The sequence below is a fragment of the Delphinus delphis genome, chromosome 2, assembly GCF_949987515.2.
Source record: "Delphinus delphis chromosome 2, mDelDel1.2, whole genome shotgun sequence".
NCBI lineage: Eukaryota > Metazoa > Chordata > Mammalia > Artiodactyla > Delphinidae > Delphinus > Delphinus delphis.
The window spans coordinates 174,339,519-174,359,272 of NC_082684.1; the positions used below are offsets into that span (position 1 = coordinate 174,339,519).

General features: G+C 40.9%; 1 protein-coding gene across 2 annotated transcripts in view; it reads left to right on the forward strand.

Annotated features, from left to right (window-relative positions):
* The window catches only part of CACNB2 (calcium voltage-gated channel auxiliary subunit beta 2), a 398,219-nt gene that overhangs the window by 253,721 nt on the left and 124,744 nt on the right, over nt 1-19,754 (forward strand). Inside the window, exons 1-2 of one of the 2 annotated variants that reach the window (XM_060006319.1) lie at nt 4,143-4,532; nt 5,582-5,701. In XM_060006319.1, coding sequence (XP_059862302.1) covers nt 4,464-4,532; nt 5,582-5,701 — 189 coding nt within the window. In that variant the 5' untranslated portion in view covers nt 4,143-4,463. Of the gene's footprint in view, nt 1-4,142; nt 4,533-5,581; nt 5,702-19,754 lie in introns of those variants that run through there. The other variant, XM_060006318.1, reaches the window with a different exon arrangement.

Here is a 19,754-nt window from a genome sequence, read left to right on the forward strand (position 1 = left end):
ATTATGTAACACTGGTGAATCAGCACAGTGCCTAGTACAGTGTAAGCATTCATTAAAAATTAGCAGTTATTATCACTTGTCTACATGGTCTAGCCTTAATAAATTGATTGCTCGAATTAATGTAATATAGAACAATCTCAAAAATATACCGATGTTAGCCTTTAAGAGATAGCCCTGGATTTAGAAGGAAGAAATTCAGAGAACTGTGTTTAAACCTCAGAAGACAGGATTTTCCCAATAATGTGGAATTTACTGACAACTTAAATACCGCTCCTAATTAAGAAAATCAAACATGTATAAGGACTTTTTCTGTGAGGTGATGCCACATAAATGAAAAGGATTCCCAGAATACATATTCCAGGTGTGTCACCTGCAGAGAGAAAAAGAAGGGAAAGGAGAGAAGGCTTAAATAAGTACACCTGCAAGATAGCACGTTCGCCTCACTGATCTCTGTTCATTTCCTCAAACTGCGAAGCATTCCTTGTCCTCGGGGCCTTAGCATATTCCATTCCCTTTTCCTGTCTTGCTTTTCTCAGCACATCCAAAGGCTAACTTGTTTTTTCTTTATCTTTTGGGATATTTCAGCTTAAATGTCATCTCAGATGATCATGCTGTCTTCCCAGCTAAAGTAGCATCTTCCCATCGTCATTTTCCCGTCTCAGCCTGTTCACTGTTTTCTCAGCTGTAGTTATTTTTCTGATAATTATTTTAATTGGTCTTCTTCACTGGAATATCAAGCTTCATGATGGAAACTAAGTCATAGTCCCAGCATTTAACTTACAGTTGTAGCACTTATGGTTCCAAAACAGTAAGTACTGAATAGATGCATGTGGTGTGTGGTTTTGTTCGGTTTGGTTTGGTTTAGTTTCAGGGCAAAATTTAATCTCTTCACCAGTACTTATGAAACTTACACAAAGTTTACAAATTTTCCTATGCTCTTGAGAAAATTGAAGCTAATATGTTAGCTTTTACGTAATCATAACAGGGATGAACTTAGATGAACACCATCCCCACAACAGGGATGGTGATAGATTTATCACCGTCACCTCTGTTGATATTTTCAAGTTTCGCCAAGTGGCAGGCGAGTCACATCTGAGATTTTCGTGATTGAATGGATTTGAATAGTAATTTTGTGACACTGGCAAACCAAAGTATACAATATTAATGAAAATGGGCTTCCTCTGAATAGCCCGTGTGATTTTTGAACTTAGCATAGTCCTGTACACGAGGAGTCTTATGCATGAGTCCTATACATTTGAAGTCTTGAGTATTTTGGATGGGACACAGCTTTGTCTAAAACTGAGGTAGCCTTGGGATACTATGAGAAATTGATTTTGCCCAAGAGCATTGCTTCAGGCTTCATACGAAGAGTTCCTACAGAAATGGATGACCCACTTGGGATCCAAGATGGTGGTCCTCAATAGGCTGAGGGGAAGTACAAGAACATTCAAGAAAAACCGTCCTGGAAATAGACATGATTGAAACAGTAGAGAACAGCATGAAAAAAGCAAACATTATAACTACAAAAAAAAGTGTTAAAGGAAAAGCGGGATGCTTTGTGTGTAAATATTTGGCATACATTGGAAAACGCCAGAAACTGAATAATAGATAGAAGCATCAATTAATCCAATTAACTCAAGTCTCCAGTAAGCAAAGAACACAATTTGGAGTGAGACTCCTGAGGATAAAAATAAATGATCCCAGGTGAGCTATTGGTAGACATTAGCTGCAGGTTGCATTTTAGAACTGCATGATGAGGAATGAGAATATTAAGATGTGGAAAAGGACATCTGTGATGTACCTGCCAGGACAAATACTACAAAAGTTCAGCTAATCATATTGCAGGAACCCGAGAGATCGGGGTACCTCTTGTGCTAACCTTTTCTGGATTTACGGAAGTGACTGCCAGCTCTTCCTGATTGAAGGCTACTTGAGTCAGAATGACCCAGAAAGTCCATATGGTGCCAAAGGCAAAAGCGTAATTAGATACACCACTTCTGACTGCATAAATCCACACTCCCAGAAGGAAGGAGACTAATTGTAAGGCACACGTTTGGAGGGTGACTTTCAAAAATGCAAGAACTCTGGAAGCTAAACAGCGCTACCATTTAATAGTGACTCTCTTTGGATGGGAGAATTTAAAGTAAATGTTATCTGTGTGTCTCTTGTCCTGTAATGGATACATGTAACTTCTACAATGAAAAGTAGTTGGAAAGTGTGTACTTCACATATCCAAGGAATGAAGGTCACATGGACATCAGTTGAAGTCACACATCATATTGTCAAAGGTTAATATATTGTTGCAAGTATTCAAAAGATCATTGCTGTTATAAAGCAGAAACTAACACACCATTGTAAAGCGATTATACTCCTATAAAGATGTTTAAAAAATTATAAGAAAAAAAAAGATCATTGCCAAAACTCAGTGGAGAGGGGCTCTTAAACTGCTTAATTATTTCAACCTGGAAACAGGTCTCAAAATGACCGTGTAATTAAAAGCTACATCTGATTATGAGCAAAGGATTTTTTAAAGCTTATTTTGTTCAAAAGGGAATGAGATCACACACAATTGTGTGTGTGTGTGTGTGTATGTGTTACTCTCTTCCTCTCATTATGGGCTTCTTAATGACAGAAACTTTGTATCTTCACTGAGGCATGACCTGATCCTGTGACAGGGTGACTGGGTTTAAAATGCCGGCACTTGTGACTACGGGGCCTGATGTCTTTTATGGGATATAATCGTGCTTCATGGTAATTTTCTGCTGTGCTATCCCTGCTATAGGAAACCCTCTGGGAAAATTAGGAATCCCCTAGCCTGTGTGTTGGTGTAGAAAAACCCCTATCTCCCTTGTGAATTGTACTAGAATGAAAAACTTGCAATGCATTTCCTATTCCTCATGCATTTTACATTCACTTGATAACAAGGTAAGTAACCTATTTATTGATTTATGTTATGATACCACAATGAGGGTGCATTTGATCTACAACATTTATTCTAAAGCCTCTATTCTACTGTGTTTTCTGGTGTTTAAGTCATGAAGATTGGTCTTAGCCTAGAAATGAAAGGAATGGGGGTGGGGAGGGTTTGGAAGGGAGGGAGGGAGGGAGGGAAAGTAAGGAAGGTTTTCATAAGAATCCTTTCTTTCATTCGCATGAGACTTTACAAAACAATCGCCACCAGGACACTCAAACAAAAATGTAGCTCGGAATGCAGTGGTAGTATTTTATGTTTACTTTAAGAAACCTGGAAGTGTGTGCTTCTTCATAAACTTTCGAAAATGTAATTCCATTAGTAGTGGAAATTAATAAGTAACTTCCTTTCCCAAGCCCCAGTCACTTTATTTGTAAGAAGAGTTTGGACCAGATTGTTCTGTGAATCTTAACGCCACCTAATAAATCAACCAGGCTTTGAAATTTCTTCGTAATTACGTGATAACAGTTCACACTGTTATTTATTCCAGTGACTTTATTTGGAAGGGTAGTTTCTCAGTTGCAGAAGCAGTTCGAAGTCACTTTGAGCTCCGTTAAACGCATTGCTTAGCGCTGTGATTACTTTCAAGACCTAATGCAATGGGCAGATCTCTCGCATTTTGTTTAGGAAATCGAGAGCCGTCAAGAGCGGCTTGATACTAGGAGGGATGAGCACGATTTGATTTTGGTCGCCCATCAGTGTATATCGTATTTATTATCTACGAATTGTCCAGTGGCATAGGATATACTTTCTGCAGCACATTAATGGAAAGAGATCCTTAAATGAAAAAAAAAAAGAGGGAGAGATTACACTTTATTTCTGAGAGAATGATCTGAAATAGAAACACGCCAAACATTACAGGTGCCTGTTACTATAGAAGCAAAAAGCCCTTTCCAGATGTTTACACTTTGGATGCAAAATGGCAATCTGACAGAGACTAACCATGTGATGTGAGCGTCTGCGTAAAAAGGCTACACACGGAGCATGCCCAGTGCGGTGAGCGCGTCCTCCGCCCTCCCCCTCCAGATCTCTGAAGATAAGGCTTGACCTTTGCACTTGCAAATGTCACTGCATACGTTTTGCACTAGGTTGGTTTGTGTGTGTGTGTGTGTGTGTGTGTGTTTTAAAGGCTCTCTTACAACTGATGTCTTTTAACGATCCAAGAGTCGGGAAGAGAATAGGGTAATAAGATGCATGAAGTTTAGGACGAGTTGATGCCTTTGGATGCACTTGAAGTGTTATCTTTAAAGCAATCGAAATCATTCGAGTGTTTGTTTCCCCTCCCCACTGGCTGGAATGGGAAAATAAGAATCTCCTTGGACTGGAGTCCTCCGGGCTAGGAAGTGAAAGCCCCGGAGGCAGAAAGGGACGGAGAGGAGGGGTTTGCCCAGAGCATGGACGGGAACAGAGAAGGGGTTCTGCGGGGCTCAGCGCGCACTGAGGATCGGTGCCCGGGGCTGCAGCTGCGGACGAGAAGGGCGCTGTCTGGCTGATGAAGGCCACCTGGGTCAGGCTTCTGAAACGCGCCAAGGGAGGAAGGCTGAAGAATTCGGACATCTCTGTAAGCTCCAGGGCTCTCGTTGAGGGGAGACGTTATTTTGTCGTTGTTTCTGCTGCGGGTACAGTGAGGATTGTCCGGGGCGCCCGTGATGAGTAATATGTTGATTGCTGGAGAGGGAACGGGAGAGAGTCCTGTAATCCTCCGAGCTCCTTTTCCTATGCTGTGATTTATTGCCCTAGGAGCTCTCCCGGGCAGGTGTTTTCCGTAGACAGCTTTGATGAAATATCTATTTAAAGGGATTGAAAAACAATGTGTTGCTTAAAGACTGAGGGAAGCTGGCGGCTATTGCATTACAGGTTTGTCAGAGGAGCTATCAGGTGAATACGGAGGTAGGTACAAAAGGATGCTTAAGATGAAAGTGGGTGACATCTATGGTAGTGACATTTCAGAGAGTTCAAGTTGGTAACTCGCTCGACTTTCCTGTATGTTTTATTAGCCTGTCTTCTTTCTAATTGGAAATTCTTGCTGTAGCTGTAGACTGTTCTTGAAGCTCTCCTTGAAACCCGCCTGTGCCCTACGGTGCACTGCAGCACAGAGCTGGTTTGATGATACAAAGAACTTGTTCTGGCTTCCAGAAAGGCTGCTAACTGGCCCATAAGGTTTGGGAAGGAATGGTAATTTGGAAGGCACAGCTCTCCTAGTGCGTGGTCTGCAGACCAGAGCGCCATGTGTGGAGCTGGTTTGCCACCAGGTGGATTATTTTGTCCTCTTTTCAGGAATGGATAGCACAGTCTAGGAAGCTGACTGCCGTGTCAGTGAGACGTGGCCATTGCAGACCTCATAGATGCAATCTCTTTTATTTATTTATTTATTTATTTATTTTTTGCGGTACGCGGGCCTCTCACTGCTGTGGCCTCTCCCGTTGCGGAGCACAGGCTCCGGATGCGCAGGCTCAGTGGCCCACGGGCCCAGCCGCTCCGCGGCATGTGGGATCCTCCCGGACCGGGGCACGAACCCGTGTCCCCCGCATCAGCAGGGAGACTCTCAACCACTGCGCCACCAGGGAAGCCCGATGCAATCTCTTTTAAAAGGTCGATTTCTCTCTCCAGGGTTCGGCAGACTCCTACACCAGCCGTCCCTCTGATTCAGATGTTTCTTTGGAGGAAGATCGGGAGACGGTGCGCAGAGAAGCACGACGACAGGCCCAGGCCCAGCTGGAGAAAGCAAAGGTAAAACCCTCCGTTCTCCGCCAGGCTCTTTGCATGTCGTGCTGGGTCCGTGATGGGCCACCTGTGGCAGTTCCTCCTGAAGTGCACATGTGGTCTCTCTGGCGGAAGAGGGGTACGAGAAATGGAATGTACTTTCTTCCCTTGACAGAGAAAGGCAGTGTGATATATGGGTGGTCTTGCCTTTTATGTTGTTTTATAATCCAGGCAACTTGTTTCCGTGGGTGGATGGTTTATTTAGACACACAGAAAGGATCCCTGAATATGCAAAGAGGAAAAACTCCTTCTAATATCAAAAGGATTTTACTTCAGTTTTTTCAGGAAACCATTTCTCTGCTCAGAAAAACAGACATTCTTCAAGCTAATGTTTATTCTCTTAGACAACAATTTTTCTCCCAAATTTTACTCCCTAGGTGTTTTATGATGGCATTTTTCTTATATTTACAAAATGGATTGCATTATGCTTTTCAAAAATAAAGCAAGAAAGGATTTTATTCATTAAAATTGTTCCCTTGGAGCACTTTCTTCTCCATCCCACAGTAACAAAGTGCATATATATGGAAGGGGGGACTGGAAAAGACATACGAAACATAGAAGTACAGAATTCAGCTGAGACTGTTTCATTGCACTAATGGCCATGACTTGGATTCTTTTTCCCATGCATTCGTTCAAATAGCAGCTATTTCTAAAGCATCGACTGTTGTTCATGTTCAAAGGGCCTTGGTGTGTGTGGTAACTCGGTAACTTTTAAGTGAACATATTTTAACACAGTCTTCATCGGTTTTCTTTTGAAAAAATGACTGCTTCGAAAACAGTGCCGTGTTGATCTTGCTAAAAAAAAAAAAAAGAAAGAAAATCGAGGGTAACTAACATTAGAATACTTCTGCTGGCTGCTTCATCTCTGAGATGAGTAAAATCTCTGTGTGTTGCTATGGGAATCGTGGCTTGGAGATGCTCGTTTGAACGCATGGACTGCCGTTATGTAATATGCATGTGACCTGTAGCCCAGCTGCCATAGTAGTTTGCAGAGGAGCTGCCAGGAGACCTTGACTTCTAAAAAGAAAAGCAGGACTTCCGGACATCAAAACAGTGTTCTCACCTCAGCGAGCAGGGAAGTCATCTCCAGGTGCGACACAGTCTTGACTGTGAGAGGATTCATAAAGGGCAGAGGCAGGGAACTGATAAAGCAAGGTGTGGCCCAGTTGCCACCACCTAATCTGCCCTACCCAAGTGAACCATTTAAAACATTATGCTGTGACAATACGGATGAAAGTGGAGGGCAGATCACAGAAGGACAGACACTTTATGATTCCACTGACATGACGTATCTTAAGTAGTCAGACTCCTAGAAGCAGAGAGCAGGATGGTGGTTGCCCGGGGCTAGAGGAGGAGATGGGGAGCTGCTATTCCATGGAGAGAAAGTTTCAGTTATGTAAGATGATTAAGTCCTAGAGATCTCCTGTACAACGTTGTGCCTGCAGTTCACAATCTACATTTAGAAATTAAGAGGATAAATTTCTTGTTAAATGTTCTTACTGCAATAGAAAAATTATGAAGTTGAAATTAAATAATGAATGTATGACTAGTGAAGTTAATTGCCCCACATTTGCGGTGTAGCTAATATAAGTTGCAATTTAGAATCTGAATTCTACACTCTATATTTTGCACCTGGGTGAAAAGAAAAGTCAAGAAAAATAAACGAGTCTGTATTCCAGAAATAAGAGTGTTCTATTTGCACTCGTTCATTGTGACTTTTTCACATACCAAAATTAAACAGCTTCACAGGCTCGTATCACATCATCACCCAACCCAGTGTCTTGCAGGTTTGCTTTTCACAAACCACAAAGTCTTTAGTTATCTGATTGGTGCATTTTTGTCTCTCACTGCTGTAAGTTCTGAGTTCAGTGACACAGCTGCATAGAACTTTTAAATATTTTTCAACCCAGTGTGGATCATAATATTGTTCCTAAATCAAACCAGATTCGTGTTATGTGTCATACAGACTAAAAAGCTTATAGTTACAAGTGAAGTAGGGATGAAAGAAAATGAAGAGAATTTAAAACAAAGGCAAAATAATTGAAGGGCTGTATCGTATGTTTAATGAAAATAGTTTACCTACATCCATTTTTCTTCTTTAAAATTAGGCCCACATCTTAAACCTCTGATGTATTCAAATGAGTTACACTAGGGTGAGTGAGAATTGGAATATGTTCTGAAAGAAGATACAGAGAGTAGGATTTAAGTTTACTTTAGTTAAAATCATGGTTTGGTAGGCCTGATTTCTTAATTCTGATATCTTTGAAGAAGGCATACAAAAGAAGGATTGTAGATGGGCCATTCATTAGGCTATTTTTACTCTCCTCTCCTCCACCAGTAGATCATTGTGCCTTTGTGGGACGTATTTCAAAATGAAACCTTAAAGTTCAAAAATATACGAAATCATTGTTTACTTTTAAGAGACTTTCAGACACTTTTTCCATTCATTTTGGAAGACTCAAAACATTTTCTACATTTGTTTTGTAACTATGATAGTATCCCTCAAACAGGAAGCCTTTCTAAGTGGGTGCTTTAACTTACCAACCCTGCCGATCATGTGCCCTAAGTGTGTGCAAATGCCTGGAATAAACCTCAACAGTGCTTTCAGATCCTGGTAAATATGAAATATATTATCCATTCATTGCCAAGAATATGCCCATGAAATAAGGTGATTGGCAAGGAGTGAAACTAGAGAAAATACCTTTTGAAATTACGTGACCTACGTAAGGTTATATAACCAGGCCGTCTGTGATTCCCATAAAACCCAATAGTTTTCACTACTGCTTTAGTATGGCTTCTCTTAAACTAGTAAACTCTACAGTGAACAGATTAAATATTTATTTTGAGGCAAGTAACTGATATGACCTTGTCTTTCAACTTGGTGTTTTCTGATCCCAGATGCACATTTTGATCTTGTTCAGGTTTGCCGTACTTTGCAAAGCCTGCCCTATTTAAGCTAGTGCTCTTAAACACAAATGATATTGTCTTAAACGCAAATAATATAGGAATTTAGTTTATTCCCACATTGATCTTTTTATTAGAACAGGTTTATTGAGATATAGTTCACTCATTTAAAGTGTACAATGTGGGACTTCCCTGATGGTCGAGTGGTTAAGACTCTGTGCTCCCAATCCAGGGGGCCCAGGTTCTATCCCTGGTTGGGGAAACAGATCCCGCACGCATACCACAACTAAGAAGCCCACGTGCCACAACTAAAAAAAAAAAAAAAAAAAAAAAAAAAAAAAAAAAAGAAGATCGTGCGTGCAGCAATTAAGACCCGGAGCAGACAAAATTAAATAAAATTTTTTTAAAAAATCAAGTGTACAATTCAATGGTTTTTAGAATATTTAGCATGGTGCAGCCATCGCTATAACCAACTTTAGAAAATTTTCATTGTCCCCTAAAGAAGTCCCATGTTCTAAATTAGTGGTCATGTCCCATTGTCCCCACACACCGCAGCCCTAGGCAACCACTACTCAACTTTTCTGTCTCTATAGATTTGTCTGTTCTCGTTATTGCATGTAAATGAAACCATGCAATAGGAGGTCTGCTGTGATTGGCTGCTTTCACTTACGTAACATTTTCAATGTTCACTCCTGTTACAGCATGTATTGGTACTCCGTTCCTTTTCCTTGTTGAGTAATATTCCATCGTCTGTATAGATCACATTTTATTTCTCCATTTATCAGTTGGTGGACATTTGGGTTGTTTCCATTTTTAAGCTATTGTGGATAATGCTCTTACATACATTCATGTACACATTTTTGCATGGATGTTGCTGGTTCCTAAGATCATTTTTTTTTCAATTGAAAGAATTTTTTTTTTCTTTTCCTTTTCACTCCCCAAAAATGATCCTTCCTGCCCTACGTGCAGAGACTCTGAGTTGGGAAATCTGGATGTGGAAGGCATTGGAGCAGAGATGAAATGGGTTCGGTGTGGTATTCTTAGCAGAATGGATTAATGTTAAATTTTAAGTCAATTGCTCTCTCATTAGTAAATGTCTACTGTATTGAAGAAAGTGTATTAGTCACAGTTGGTGAGTAGGGAAGGCATTGCAAGACCAGAGCCACAAGAAAAAAACAGGCAGATATTTTGCTGTAGAAAACTTCTAGTATTTGTTTAGGGAGAAAAGTCGTGGCCTTAAATCACACTAATCAGAAGCAGAGGAGAAGTGTTTTAGGGGAGTAAAGAGGTCTGAGTCTCCAGAGGAATAGACTGCCCCCTTCTGGCAGAAACAGAAAATCCTTCCTGGAGGTGGTGACGGCTTCGAACTATACCTTCCAGGATGGAGTTTAGCTTGTAAAGTAGAAAGTGGGGAGTGGAGGAGAGGGAAGGCCTGATAAGTAATGTGAGTAATGGCTAACATTAGGAAAGGCTCAGCAGCCAGAAAACATGGAACCTTCCAGACGAAGGTACCAACTGGAAGATGTCTTTATTGTAGCCTCACATTTGCTTGCTAGTTTGGCTGGGTATAGTATTGATGTATGAAAAGCGTTTTTCTTCCGAATTTTAAAGGCATTGTTTTGTTTTCTTCTGGCATCCAGCACTGCTGTTGTGATTGCCCATGTCATTCTGTCTCTGAGCTCGATTTCTGTATAATTTTCTCTAATATTTTGAGAACTGTTCTTCCCTTGGAATTTTGAACTTTCGCCTTGGTGTGAGGCTTATTATTTCTTGTGCCCGGCTCTTCGTGTGAATGTTCAGTGTGAAGGGCCAGTCACTTCACTTCTGGAAAGTGTGTTATTTGTTTATTTGTCTCTTTATTTGGTTTTGATCGTTTCTTCTCCCGTTCTTTCCTCTTTTTTCTGGTTCTCTAGTTTTTCACGTGTCTGATTAGAGTTTTCTTCTCCACTCACGTTTCCCTACCGTCCCTCTCCCTTTTTGTTCTAGTCATCGAGTTCTTCTCCACTTTTAACCTACCTATTGAAATTTTTATTTTTGAAAATGTCTAATTCCCAAGAACTTTCCTCTTGTCTCCCTTTTTATAGCTTCTTGTCCTTATTCCATGGCTATGATATTTTCTATCTCTTAAGATTATCTTTTAAAGATTTTTCTGTACTGTCGGTGTTTTTTAAACTTTTTAGTTGGATTTTATTCTTACATCTGGAGACTTTCTTCAAAAGTTTGACTTGGGGTTATCCATTCATGATTAAGAGCATGACATTCAGCTGACCGGAAGCTTCTGGACTGCTGGTCTTTTATAGGGTAGTGGGGGGGGCTTTTCTTTTTATCTGATTGGTGTCCCCAAAAGAGTCCACAGTCTCTAGATGCTTTAGTTTTCACTCTTTCTACTCTGTGAATTGCCACTGCCTATTGTTTTCTCTGCCCTACGTTTTTGTCTACTCCCATCTCATTTTTTGTTCTTTGCATCTATGGGTTTAGACTTAAAAAAAAAAAAACTTTCAGGAGGAAACATTTGTTCAGTTGACCATGTTTTTATTCCCCACATTTATCAATAAACATACTATAAAAGAGGAAAGAAATGTTTCTCATATTACCTCAGTCCATAAATGCCTTAGACACTGGGAGAATCCTACCCAGTTGGAAATATTCCCCTACCTGGCCTTTTCAGAAGAAAGAAGAAACAGGAATGTGGTTATTCACCTTCAACCCAAACATGAATTTTTTATTTCAAGAAACATTAGACATGTTTTTAAAAATGAATCTTACTGGGAAAATCACGTGGGAGGTAGGAGAGAAGTGTGTATATATGCCTGTATTATGTACTCTCTTATCACATACTATACACATAGGGGGAAAAATAACACATTTAATTGGTAAGAAATAAAATCCAGCAGAGAGGTCTCATCACCAAAAACATGAAGTATGGGAGACATTCTTTGGAAAATATTTTAGGCTCAATTATTTTCCCATTGTTGATTTTAATGTCTCTTAATTTTTGCATTGAAACACTGTCAGCCCTCTTTTGCTCATAGCAACTACCTTCCAAATACAGCTAGAAAATTGGCAAAATATATCTAATTTCCAACATCATGAGTTCGTTTATTGTTGAAATACATATTAACTTAGGTTGCATTTTTTTCTACCTGTAAGAAAACAAAAGTATGTGAAAGCCCTGTGCACCTGTTAGGCGTCTGCGTAACTCATAAATATGACTGGGTATGTACAGTCATATACGCTGGCGCTGTAATTCCACCCATCTCCAGTGTTAATTGACAATAATAGTAATAACACAGTACTGACGACACTTGCTGAGTGATTACTGTTCATGATAGCCAATTTGAAAGATAGAAGAGGAAAAAGCAAAGCTTTTTGAAATCCTCTAGAGCAGTTATGATCATGCGGTACCTACAGCATCAATTCCTGTACTGTCTTTTACATCAGAACAAACTGCTCTCTGTTGAGTGGCTTAGGTCACGATGTTCTTCCACGCATCACTGGCCAGCTGGCAGGTGAGCTGGTGACTGGCTCATCTGGGATGGACTCTTGCCCATGTCTGTAGGTTGGCAGCTGTCAGCTTGGGTGGCTCCTTTTCCTCTGGGTGGTCTCTCATCCCCCAGCAGGCTGGCTGGCTCTTGCTCACCCTGGTCTCAGGGTTTTTCTTCTCTACTGAGTCAGTTTTGTCGGGCAGGTCCTGGCTACAACATAAGCCTATTTCTGCTACCTCTCTGGTTGTTCCTTTTCAATATCTTCCACTGTTTCCCTCCACCAAAGTGTGGAAGTTCATCCAGCCAAATGCACCAACCTTGACCTTCTGGCTTTTATCATTGGAGGCATGCCTTTGGTTTTCAAACTGGTGGATTCTTGGGAGCTGCTACAGAGGCAGAGGGCTGTCCAGCAGCTCAAGTTCTGGTTCATTCTTCCTAGATTCAGACAAAACAGCTCTCTTCTTTTTTTTTTTTTTCTTTTTTGACATATTGGGACTTCTGTGTAAGCTCTCCTTTTGAATAGAGAGCTTCACGTCCATAACGAGTTTTAAACCACTGCCATCTTTCCTTTTACCATCTAGTCCTTCTCACTGCTTCATCATCACATTAAGTCTAAACCTCTGCCCTTGGCCTCTCTCCCTAGTGTTAGTATCTCACATCTTCCTTTTTACGGCACCTCTATCAGTTCTGACGTTTAAAATGGAGCTCCCCATGTTTTTCCTTCAAACCCTTTCTTCTCTGCATTTTCTTATTTCCGTCAATGTGAATTTCATCCTCCCGAGCTCAAAGCCTTGGTCCAGGGGTCAGCAGGTTTTTTTCTGTAAAGGGTCAGATAGGAGACGTTTAAGGTGCTGCTGGTCACGTGGTCTCTGTCACAACGACTCAACTCAGGAAAGTCTGGATTTGGATTCCATCTCTGCCGTAGACTGACTGCTTGACCTTTTGATAAGTTATATGTGACACTCTTGGTTCCAGTGATAACTGCATGAGCTGTACACGTCCAGTCCAGAGTTCCCAGATAGGGGACTGGGATGGGCACAGGTGGCTGGAACACACTGCTCCTGCCTTCAAATTCAGTGTCTAATGGGGAGTCTGTATTAGAAGCAATGAAACCACTATTTTCATTCCCATTTTAGTTGTGCAAGGTCACCCTACACCATTATATATGGTTGTTACCAAACTCAGGTTCAACTGCTTGTTGCTCAAGAATCCAACACTGAGACACAAGTGTTGGGTAAAAGGAAAGATAGCTTCATTGAGGAGGCCAGCAATCCTGGGGAGAAGGTGGACTCACGTCCCAAAGAACCAACTCCCCATTGCCAGTCGGGGGCAAGAGCTTTTCAAGGGGAGTTTCATGGGTGTGTAGGTAGAGGGAGGGGGCTTCATGCGGGATAGCACAGTCAGTTCTGACCGTCATCTTGTAGTTGGTCGTGGGGTGGTCTGAGCAGCATCATCTTGATTGTTTTAAGTACAGTTAGTCTGCAGTTCCAGGATCGGTCTGTTCCTGTTTCTTTGGAATTGTGGCAGCGTATGACATAGCTACAGTCTGGTCATCATGTAGTTAACTTCTTCCACCTGGTGGGGTTTCAGTATCTGCACAACAGCTCACAGGACATGGCTCAGAATATTATCCATAGCCCTTGAAGAGGAACTAAATGTCCTTGACTTTGTTTAATGACTAAACTATTATTATTTTGTTTTCTTTGATGGTTTTCCTTCGTATCTGCATTTTCTTACTTCTCTGTTGAAACGTATTCTTTGGCTCAAGTTTTTCTACAGACGAGGCAGGCGGAGGACTTGGGTGGGGGGTTCTGGGAAGGCCCCATAGGGCTCTGCTCCGTCACGTGGTCACTACTGTCTTGGAGCTGTTTCTGACTCGGTGGTGAGTGCTGGGTGGCACATCTGTACCGTCCAGTGACAGCTGCCCTGAGTGGCATTTGCACTATTACGTGATGTTGACAGCAGCTCATCGATCAGGTCCAATTGCACTCCTATCCGTCCCCAGGACTGAGGCGGTGTCCTGTCCCCTGCACTAGACTTTGAGCCCCTTGAGAGTAAAGGCAGGCTCTGTGCTTCTTAATCTTGTGGCTGTAGGTTTGTGCGTCTGTTATCAAGAGCAAGTTAACACAATGCTCTCTTGCTCTTCTCACGGGTTCTTTTCTGAGTAACACCTGAGTATTTTAGGAATAAAATTACATATCGTTCCCTGTTTCCTTATGGTTATATTTATCTTGGCAGTCTACCCAGGAGTGAGTTTTAAGTTTCCAATGGATAAGAGTTAACATGTTTTAAAGGGAACCCGATACTCTAATTCAACACTCTCTTGCAGTGGATTTATGGTTTTTATTAATGGGAGTTCTAGGGTGCTGAGGTTTGCCCACATTCAAACTGCACTCTTGTGTAAGAACCCTTTTAAGGACTGTTAATATAATACAGACTTCTGGCTGTTTCAAAACCATAAATGGATTGGGGAAGGATTATTATAAACTTTGCTGCTCAAGCCTTCTTTTTCATTGAGAGCTGTAACTGAACATCTTTGTGGTATCTTTATAAGCACAGCTATAAATACATGATTCTTCCCTCTTTTTCTCTCTACCAGATATGAACGGGGAACAACACAAAGATCTTTAAGCAGTTAAAACACTCAACCTCTCCCTGCTCTTGAGTTTTTGCCCCACCGACAACTAAAGGAAAGATGTTGAAAACTGTAAGACAGTAGAATTTATTCAATTAGCAAACATTTGATGGATGGTATTGTGCTATTGAGCTAGGAGCTAGAAGAAGGAGTATCAAAGATCTGCTAGATGTGGTTTCTCCCTCAAGAAGCTCCTGGTCCAATTAATGATGATGCCAGACATGTGTGTCCTGACTGAGCATAAGGTGATAAGTGATAGACCAACAGCAGTGAGCCAAAGGCTGTAGGAATGGGGAGCAGGTGGATGGGAGGTACTGCTGGGGTGGGAGAGGGCTGGAAGACCAGAATCAGGGCAACGGGGATTATAGATGCCCCACCATGAAGTGGATGTCTCTTTGTGGATAGAGCCTTTGCTAGCCAGTGATGTGCTTTTTTCTAAGGTTATCAAGATTGCTAACTGAGGGTCCAACAGAGGCTGTTATTTTGGTTTAATTTTGTTTAAATCCCATCTAATTCCAATTTACCTTAAACTAACCACACCAAAGTGGATTTTATTAATCCTCTTAACCATTTTGAAGTGTACAGTTCAGTCGTGTGGACGATGTTCCGGTGGTTGTGTTGCACCTCTAGAACTTTCTCATCTTGCAAACCTGAAACTCTCTACCTGTTGGCCAATATCTCTTTGTTTCCTCCTCCCCCCAGTCCCTGGCAACTACCATTCTAGTTTCTGTTTCCATGATTTTGACTACCCGAGGTACCTCATATAAATGGAATCATACTGTATTGGTCCTTCTGTGACTGGTTTCTTTTACTTAGCATCATGACCTGAAGGCTCATCCGTGTTGTAGCATGTGACAGAATTTCCTTCTTTTTCGAGGCCAAATAATATTCTGTTATGTAGGTAGACCACATTTTCTTTATTCGTTCATCTGTTGAGGGACATTTGGGCTGCTTCTACCTCTTGGCTCCTGTGAATAATGCTGTAAAGAATTTTTGTGTGCGTGTGTGTATCCTGGACTTCTTTTTAATGATGCTGTAAGCTGTACCATAGCCATTAGTAGCTTATGTTTATGTAGTGTCTCAGTGTTGCAGCCCCCAGTATCCCAAAGTATAACTTTGCCTGGTCTTTGCAGCTACTCAGTAGGGAAAGGAGGGCAGGTATGGTTACCCCATTTTATGAAGAAATGGATGGTGCATATTGAAGAGTCTTGTTCAAGCTCATTGAGCTCTTAAGTGACAGAATTAGGACAAGGACCCAGGCTTCTGTTTGGTAGAATTCTGTCCTGCGTTCTTTCACCTAATCAGTGAGCCCCTCTTCGAAGGATAAACTGACAGTGTACTAACGCTGCCTCTTTCTTATATGTTCTGGAAGGATTAAAGGAATAAAACTTTTTTTTTCTTAAATAACAAAAGCAAAAAAAAAAAAAAAAAAAAAAACCAGCATGGCAACTATTAAAACAAATTTAAAAATAAAAACACCACCTCTGGGAAAAATAATCAAATATCTAGGAAACAGGTTGGATGAAGAATGCTGAAGAAATTGAGTTTAAGTAGGTCAAGGGAGGAAGAGAGAATTGAAATCACGATGAAACTATGTGAAAAAAGATTTCATAAGTGTTGTCTCCTCCTAAGGAAAAAAAAATGGTGAAAGGAATGGTCTAAAAATTATACCAGCCAAAAATGTAAAGTTAGATGTTATAATTGACTTGAGAGAGATGAGAATGTGTTGTAAAGAAAAACTAGGAAACTGCCTTAGTGATGGTTTTAAAGAAACTTGTGTGGCTTGAGAAAGTGTTCATTTATTTTAACTAAATCCTGTCTTGAGGAAGGAAGATGGATGACATTAGCTGGGAAAGTTATTTTTGATCTAGTGATTCCCTAGTAAGAATCCTTTCTACTGATATTTGCAGGATTAACATTGATTGCTTTAAAAAAAAAAAAGTCAGTTCTTCTCCTCACTTTAAAAAAAAGTGAGGTTAATACTCTGCTCACCCTACCTCCCAAGATGGGACCAGGAAGTGTGTTTGGCAGGAAGGAAGCAAAAATGTCGGCAGTCAATCATCAATTAAGTTGTCCAGTCTTTCTGCTTTCTAGATCCATTCCCTGGATTTCAAACACATTAACTCTTACTTTTGTCTTCTTAGAGGAACTGTGGTCATCCCTAGATGAAATATTTATTGGACCCCTTGTAACCCTACATTTGAGTCAACCAGCATTCCTTGCAGATGCAAGTCAAGTTACACATTTGGTTGACAAGGCAACCCTGTATCACACAGTCACGCAGAATTAAAGCAGATCATTGCATATGCTACTAGCTCAATTCTGTGCAGTTAAGTAATCTGAAACATATAATAATCCTATAATGGATATACACAATGAAGTATAAAAATCCTTTGAATAGACAGAAATCTCCGCATGCTAAATGAAGGCATTATTCATTCAACACACCTATATTTGATCCCCTCCCTTGCCGTATGGATGATGCTAGAGGATATAAAATGATTAAGCTTTGATCCCTAATTATCAGGAGTGCAGTCTAAAAGGACATTTAACTCGTAGCCCCATGGTAATGTACAATACTATCTTCTTCACCTCCTCACTTTAAAATGAAAGAGAGAAGTTGATCACCCTGAAGCCCAGGTCCCACAGCAGCTCCGGATGGTGCGCTAGAGTTTACGAGCCGCCTGATGTCTTGTGTCCATTTTACCACGTGATTTGCGTCTTAGTCGGCATCTCAGAGGGCGCAGTACCTCAGCATCCTCTTATCCAAGTGATCAAAACTCCGCTAAAGGGATGTGTCCCAACCTTAAATATTTTATTTAAGCTTAACACATTAAGAAACGTACACTTCACTAATATTTTGCTATAATACCAAGGCCGGTTCTTTGAGCCTGAGTCAGCTACTTGAAGTCTCAGCTACACCCAGACAGCCATCTTCAGTATAGAATTTAGTCTGACGTTGGAGTTTGACCCTATCCAAAGGGATTTGGAACTGAAAAGGATTTTTAATGTTAAAACATAGTCATGCGGCTTCCCTGGTGGCGCAGTGGTTGAGAGTCCGCCTGCCGATGCAGGGGACACGGGTTCGTGCCCCGGTCCGGGAAGATCCCACATGCCGCGGAGCGGCTGGGCCCGTGAGCCATGGCCGCTGGGCCTGCGTGTCCGACAGTGAGAGGCCCGCGCACCATACAAAAAAAAAAACAAACAAAAAAACATAGTCATGTTTATACCTCAAAACGATAAATTTCTCCGGAATACCTTAGTTTTACAAAACATGAACCATTTGTTTCCATTCTTATACTTTGCTAAATGTTTTGGTAAAATGAAAAAGCAGGCATTTGGTAAATTGTAGTAACTCTATAAAAAAGGAGTTTGAATTTTTTTTTCCCTAAAAATTCCTATCTACGTAAAATGTGTTGATATTAATAAAGGTCAGTCACACTTGTTAACTGTGGTCCAAGAAAAACTATCCATTTGACTTAGACAAATAGAGTACCTTGTAATCTTAGCTCTTGAAGTATTTTTTTATATTTCCCTGAAATATATATGGTATTTCCTTGGCTGAAAAAAAAATGTTTATTGTTAACATCATCAACATGGAACCTGTTTTTTAAGGATTTTAAAAAACTATTTCTTCATCTTTTCTGGATCATGAATGCCTTTGAATATATGATGAAATCTTCAAGCCTTTTCCAGAGGAACAGTCAGCTTATGTACCATCAGCAAGTAGTAACTCATGTTTATACAATGTCTCAGTGTTGAAATTCCTTGTGTTTTACTTTGCTTGGTCCTTACAACTACTTCGTGGGGAAGGGAGGACAGATATGTTTACCCCATTTTGTAAATGAGGAAATTGATGGTGACCTTCATAGACCCCTGAAACAAATCCACGTACCCTAAGGGTTTACAAAATACAAGAACCTTTGTTAAGAATCCCAGTCTTCCTCCAGTTAGAATGGCTGATGCCTTAAAAACTGTGGGACGTTGCCCTAAATCTGCGAAGTGTTTTCCTTTGCTCTCAGATACTTGAGGCGATGACCACATACATTCTTCTTGGAATTCTTATTTCAGCTATAGTGTTTAGTCTAGTGTGGAAGTGGAGGTTGGGCAGATACATGATACTCTGTAAATACTTTCATGTGCTATAGAGCCATAAAGGATGTTCTAGTTTAAACAGTTGTCAGTGGTGAGTGATTTCAACGTTGTGTTTTGTTTTCAGATTTTCCAATGGCCTGTATGAAGGGACTCAGAACTGAAAAGTCCTTTCAAGTTTAGCGGATAGTGGGAAGGAATCTTTCTGTGGTTGATGTACTGGTCTGTGAGTTTCTGACGTGCTTTGTCTTGTGTTAACTCTCAAAATATCATCTACGTATTGGCTCTTGTTTATTCTTGCTTAGATTACCTGTTGGATTGGGATAACCAGGACGTTGACTAGATGTGTGGAGGAGACCCTACCTGCAGATTACAGAACATTAAGGCTCTCTGTTGCCTGATTGTCCTGTTTCCCTCGATTAGACAGACATCTCCTGCCATCTTTCTGGCTTCTTGGAAGAATAAACGACATATTAAATGTTCCCAGGAGCAGGACGTTCTCCTGCCCAAAGATTTAGGATTCCATTGAGAGGTTCCCTTTTATTCAGCGGCTGTGTGCTCTGGTCTGGTGTGGTCCATTGCTCTGTCCCATCAACCCTCCCTGTGTCCTCACCTGTCACCTCCTGCCGCAAATAACTTGTCCTTGCTTCTTGAGGCCTTTATCAGACCATATGTTTCTCTTCTCCAACATGTAAACTGGGAGCAACTTGGACTGAGACTTACCCGGTTGACACTTAGCAATTTGGCTCCTTGGTAGAGGTGGGATAAATGTTTGTGGACTCAATGAATCACATGATCTACTGAGTGATAGGAAATGTGTGAAGGGAACCCTAAGCTTTGGATGTAATCACATTTTGCCACCTGCATCTTGTAACGTAACTATTCTATGAGGTTCTGTCTTGTC